This window comes from Erinaceus europaeus, chromosome 4, assembly GCF_950295315.1.
Source record: "Erinaceus europaeus chromosome 4, mEriEur2.1, whole genome shotgun sequence".
Classification (NCBI taxonomy): Eukaryota; Metazoa; Chordata; class Mammalia; order Eulipotyphla; family Erinaceidae; genus Erinaceus; species Erinaceus europaeus.
The window spans coordinates 94,724,410-94,730,727 of NC_080165.1; the positions used below are offsets into that span (position 1 = coordinate 94,724,410).

Genomic DNA, 6,318 nt, shown 5'->3' on the forward strand with positions numbered 1-6,318 from the left:
AGCTCTATTGCAGGTGCTCTTCTGTAGGGCTGTCTCTCTGGCCCCTCTGAGCTCTCTCTTTTACCTCCTCAGCTCTAGCTACTAGTCAGGCACCAGCACTCCAGGTTCCTTCTCATTCCAGGAAGTTTAAATGTGTACCTGGCTGGGGGGTGGGGGGATTCAAGTTCAGATTGACAGGTCCATTAACCAATCACAGAGCCAGTTTCCCTTTCCCCATGCGTCATGTGACTGCTGTGTGTCAAACTTAACGGTTAAGACAAAAAGAGGCGGGTCAAAGCTAAAGGACGTTGAGAGCTAACATCCATCCGGCCTCCCAGAAGCACTAACATGGTTCTTCATCCTTGACATCCAGGAATCAGCTGTGTGACTTTATTTTTTCCCCCCTTTGGTCAAAATGTCACTTTCAAAGAAGTTAACCTTGGACAAACTGGATGTTAAAGGGAAGCGAGTCATCATGAGGGTAGATTACAACGTCCCTATGAAGAAGAACCAGATTACAAACAACCAGAGAATCGTGGCTTCCCTCCCAAGCATAAAATACTGTCTGGACAACGGAGCCAAGTCAGTAGTGCTGATGAGTCATCTTGGTCGTCCAGATGGTGTCCCCATGCCTGATAAATATTCCTTAGGGCCCGTTGCTGCTGAGCTCAAGTCCTTGCTGGGCAAAGATGTCCTATTCCTCAAGGACTGTGTGGGTCCAGATGTGGAGAAAGCCTGTGCCAATCCAGCTGCTGGCTCGGTTATCTTGCTGGAGAACCTGCGCTTCCATGTGGAAGAAGAAGGCAAAGGTCAGGATGCTTCCGGAAATAAAATCAAAGCCGAGCCAGCCCAAATAGACGCTTTTCGAGCATCCCTCTCCAAACTCGGCGATGTTTATGTCAACGATGCTTTCGGCACGGCTCACCGGGCCCACAGTTCCATGGTGGGAGTAAACCTTCCCCAGAAGGCCTCAGGATTTCTTATGAAGAAGGAGCTGGAGTATTTTGCCAAAGCTTTGGAAAACCCAGAGAGACCTTTTCTGGCCATACTCGGTGGAGCCAAAGTGGCAGACAAAATCCAACTTATCAAAAATTTGCTAGACAAGGTCAACGAGATGATTATTGGCGGTGGAATGGCTTTTACCTTCCTTAAGGTGCTCAACAACATGAAGATTGGCGATTCTCTGTATGATGAAGAGGGGGCCAAAATTGTCAAAGAAATTATGGACAAAGCTAGCAAGAATGGTGTGAAAATTAGCTTTCCCGTTGACTTTGTCACTGCCGACAAGTATGAAGAGAATGCGAAAGTTGGGCAAGCCACTGTAGCATCTGGTATATCTAATGGATGGAGAGCTTTGGACTGTGGTCCTGAGACTAACAAGAAGTTTGCTCAAGTTGTGGCCCAGGCCAAACTAATTGTGTGGAATGGACCTGTAGGTGTATTTGAATGGGATGCTTTTGCTAGTGGAACCAAATCCCTGATGGATGAAGTTGTTAAAGCCACTTCCAGGGGCTGCGTCACCATTATAGGAGGTGGAGACACTGCTACTTGCTGTGCCAAGTGGAACACAGAAGATAAAGTCAGTCATGTGAGCACTGGAGGAGGTGCCAGTCTAGAGCTTCTGGAAGGTAAAGTCTTGCCTGGAGTGGAGGCTCTCAGCAACCTGTAGTTGTCAATACTTCTACCGCTTCTGTCTACGTCTCAGTTTAACATTTGTTATATAATCTACCTTGCAGACCAAGACAGTGATCAAGAGTTAGGCCAACATCGGCACAGCCATGCATTTCATTTCAGTTCTGTCATGTATTTGCTAACTGTCTTCAAGATCTCATTTCAACTTCACTGTTGCAATTCATAGGGAGGAGGGTATACTCTTAATATTGCCTATTAAAATGCATCAAATAAACTGAATCTTCTTTTTTCATTTCAGTTCACATTGTTTCATTACTTGAAACATGGAACAAACAAAAAAATCAGTTTCTGGTAAGGGAAAGGCAGAAACAAATTTGTAAACAATAAAAATGCCCAAACCTCAAGGGCCGGGCAGTGGCGCACCTGGTTGAGCATACATGCTACAGTGCACAAGGACCCAGGTTCAAACCCCTGGTCCCCACCTGCAGGGGGAAATCTTTGCGAGTCGTGAAGCAGCGCTGCAAGTGTCTCTCTGTCTCTCTCCTTCTCTATCATTCCCTTCCCCCTCGATTTCTGGCTGTCTCTATCCAATAAAGAAAGATAATTAAAAAAAAAAAAAAAAAAGAAATGCCCAAACCTCAAAGAACAGCTGCCTTTGAGAATTCATGGGTACCTTCAAAGCTAATAATAAAAAATTTAATAACCCATAGCTCAGTGCTTCCTTTAATTTATTTTTCATTTATTTTATTTTTAAATTATTATAAAATAGAGAGGGAAGGGGGAAATAGTGAAGGACGGAGGGAAGGAGGGAGAGAGAGAGAGACCTGCAATGTTTCTTCACCAGTTGCAAAGCTCTCCTTCTGCAGGTGGGGACAGTGGACCTGGGTGCTTGTTCATTGTAGTGTGTGTGCTCAACCGGGTGTGCAACCACCCAGTCCCAAACATTAATTTTGAAAATTTCTTATAAAATTAAATAAGGGGGTTAGGCGGTGGTGCACTGGGTTAAGCGTACATAGTAGGAAGTGTAAGGACCTGCACAAGGATCCCAACTGGAGCCACCAGCCTCCTATATTTGGGGGTAAGGATCACTTCACAAGCAGTGATCAGGTCTGCAGGTGTCTCTCTGTCTCTTTTCCTGTCTGTCTCCCCCTCCCCTTTCAATTTCTCTCTGTCCTATCCAATAAAGTGAAAAAAATGACCTTCAGGAGCAGTGGATTAGTAGTGCCATCACCGAGCCCCAGCAATAACCCTGGAGGCAATAAATAAATAAATAAACAAACTAGAAAATAAAGGATTCTTATTGGTATCAGGTGGTGACTAATATACACACATATTATCATGTTCAGGAACCTGGATTCAAGCCCCTGCTTCCTATGTGCTAGGGGGATGTTTCACAAGTGGTGAAGGAGGTCTGCAGGTGTCTTTCTGTCTTCACCTCTACTCTTCCTTCCTCTTCAATTTGTCCTATCCAATAAAATAGGGGGAAAGATACTTATTAAACCCCAAATGTTAAAAAAATGAAAGACAATAATCTCAAGCAAGTCATTGTGTCTATATGTCAATGCAAGACTAAATGTATATGTCCACTAGAATCAGAACTTCATATTAAATCCAGGTTTCATGAAAGTAATTGCTTTGGACAGAACTTGGACTGGAGTTGGTGTATTGCACCAAAGCAAAGGATGCTGGGCCGGGGGGGGGGGGTGCTGAGGTCCTGCAAAATGATGGTGGAGGAGGACCTAGGTGGGGGGTCAGGGTGTTACATGGAAAACTAAGAAATGTTACGCATGTACAAACTACTGTATTTCACTGTTGACTGTAAACCACTAACTCCCCCCCCAATAAAGATAAAAGGGGCTGAGAAAAAAAAAGAAAAAAGTGATTGCTTTGGGGCACACCAGGTAGAGTGCACAGGCTACCATGCATAAGGACCTGTAATTAAACCCCAGTCCCCACCTGCAAGAGGGAAGTTTTAGAAGCAATGGAGTAGTATTTTAAATGCCTTTCTTTCTCCCTTTATTTTTCTATGGCTTTATCAAAAGGAAAAGGGAAAAACTGGTCTCTGGGAGTGTTAAATTGGTCATTCAGGCACTCAATAACAGTAATAACCCTAGTAGAAAATATATATTTTTTCATTATTTGCCTATAGTCTTATTGCTGGGATTCAGTGTCTACGTGATGACTCTGTTGCTCTGAGAAGTTATTTCCCCTCCTTTTTTTCTTAATAAAAACCAAAATAAGAGGAGTCACTAGCAACATGGCTCCACTCCTCATAGTGACTCCTCTTATTTTGGTTTTATTAAGGGGGAAAGGACATGAGAGTTAGAACCAGGGTATTCATACAAAATAACATACATGCTCTGTAGGATTTAGATCCTATAGATCCACTTTCAGATCCCAACTGCTTTATTTTTAAAGCAAGTATTACTTAATAAAACATATAACTGCAAAATCTTAAGACTAAGATTTTGAGATAAATAACCCATATGCATATAAATATATTGGTCATAAGACTAATAGAGGAATTGAATCTCAGAAAGTGGACTAAGGAAATACAAATGTAGAATCAATGAAAATTACTTATGTAGAACATTTTGTCTGGTTCTTGAGAGAAAAATATTTTGGTGCATGGAAATACGTTAACAAATTAAGAATAAAAATGAAGAATAATCCACCCCAGCTGTATATATTTAACATCCTAAATGATTGAGTTAAAGTACACTTTTCATATTCCTGAAACTCTCCAATATTTCTAAGAACAATTTGATAATGTCATAACAATTTCAGAGAACATATGAGAGCTCAAGTATATATTTATAATCAAGTAAAAATAAAATCACATCAGCTGTAACAAAATTACATTCTATCACTCTTTTGCATAAAAGTCCAAAAAAATTGATGGGCTTTTCTCCATAAAGTCATCTAGGGAACCAAGCTAGATAAAGTAATGCTACTTTCAATAAGGGAATTCCATCTCTGAGGTATCTACCTGCATGCTTACTACTTCCGAAAAGGGTAGTTACTGAAAGACAATGTATTTCTTTTAGATACATTTCCACAATTTTCCCAAATTGTAGAATTGTAGAAAGTTTCCCCCACCATATTACTAACTGCAATAAGGTCTATTTTGCAAGAATGGCTTGGGGCTATATTCCCTTTAGCTGGCTACCTTGTACTCAGATAAAAAATCAATAGCTTCTACTAGTAAAAGGAAGAAATGTTTTGACAGACTGTCACTCTGAGGCCCAATTATCCATGTACAAATATTCCTTTATTATTTTACCTATCTAGTAAAGATCCCTTTAAGAAAGACTGTCAAATGTCAAGTTAATATTTCCCTTTCAATACTGGATATATCTAAATGAGGCACAGTTTTTCTATGCAATCCACTGGGAAGCCCAAAAGTTAACTGAAAAATACAGTTATGTTTCTTATACCTCCAATACTCCTCCTCATACACGTACAGTGTGTGATAGTGAAAAAGAAATAGCCCAACTATAATAAAAAGTCTCCAAAAAGTCTCTAAGTATTTGATAGTTCTGTTCTAACATCCAAGTCTTTAATCGACTTCGAATTTACTTTTGTGTTTGGTTAAATATAGTGGTTCAGTTTCATTCTTCTGCACATTTCAACCCATGTTGTTTTTCCAACAACATTTGTTTAAGAGACTCTCCTTTTCTCATTTAATAGTTCAGGCAAAGATTAGATGTCCATAGGTGTGAAAATTTACTTCTGGGCTCTCAATTCTATTCCCCTGGTCAGTGTGTCTATTCATATTCCAGTACCAAACAGTTTTGTTTGCAATGGCCCCATAGTACAATTTGAGATCTGGGAGTATGATGCTCCCAGTCTGTTCTTTCTTCTCAAGATTGTTTTGGCAACTCTAGGTATTTTCTGGTTCCAGATATAAACATCTGTAGCTTTTGTTCTATTCTCCTAAAATAGTATGGTTAGAATCTTGATAAGGATTACATTAAATTTGTATATGGCTCTGGGTCGTGTATTTATTTAATTTATTAATTTATTGTTTAGGAGGAAGAAGAAGAGGAGAAAGAAAGGGGAAGAGAAGGAGAGAAACAGGAGATAGAATACAGGAAAGACTGAAATGGAGAGAGCAAGAGTGAAGACAGGAGCCAGAGATGGGCAAGAGGGAGACTTAGAAGGAGGAGGTGAGGGGAAGGGAGAGGAGGGGAGGGGAGGGTAAGGAAGGGGAGAGGAGGGTGAGTGGAGGGGGAATGGAGGGAGCAGAAAGCAGCCATCAGGGAGAGCAGGAGAAAGGAGGAGGAGGGAAGAAAGTATTGGGTGGGAGAAACAGAGAAAGGAGGGGAAGATAGTGTTCAGGAGAGAGGAGAGGAGGAAATGGGAGACAGGAGAGAAGAGATTGAGTAATGGAGGTGTATTCATTTTAATGATGCTAAATATTCCAACCCATAAACATGGAATATCTTTCCACTTCTTTGTGTCTTTTTCTAATTCCTTGAATAGGGACTCATAATTTTCAATATGCAAGTCTTACACTTCTTTGGTTAGGATTATTCCTAGATATTTTATTGTTTCTGTTGCTATAGTACAATGAATTGATTTCTGACTTTCTTCTTCCAAATTAGTATTTGCATAGAGGAATGAACAGAAATCAATGAAATAGAAAATAAAAAGATCAGCACTGGGAATCTGGCAGTAGTGCAGCAGGTTGAGTACACATGGCAC

The 6,318-nt window shown here is 40.7% G+C and overlaps 1 protein-coding gene across 1 annotated transcript; it reads left to right on the forward strand.

Annotated features, from left to right (window-relative positions):
• Positions 1–267: 267 nt before the first annotated feature.
• Positions 268–1,748, forward strand: PGK2 (phosphoglycerate kinase 2). Its single transcript, XM_007535671.2, has one exon. The coding sequence runs from the start codon at positions 395–397 to the stop codon at positions 1,646–1,648; it is 1,254 nt and encodes a 417-aa protein (XP_007535733.1). The 5' UTR covers positions 268–394; the 3' UTR covers positions 1,649–1,748.
• The last annotated feature ends 4,570 nt before the right edge of the window (positions 1,749–6,318 follow it).

What these genes read in the sequence shown, in the direction of transcription:
- PGK2 (XM_007535671.2), top strand. Translation starts at nt 395, where the DNA reads ATGTCACTTTCAAAGAAGTTAACCTTGGACAAACTGGATGTTAAAGGG.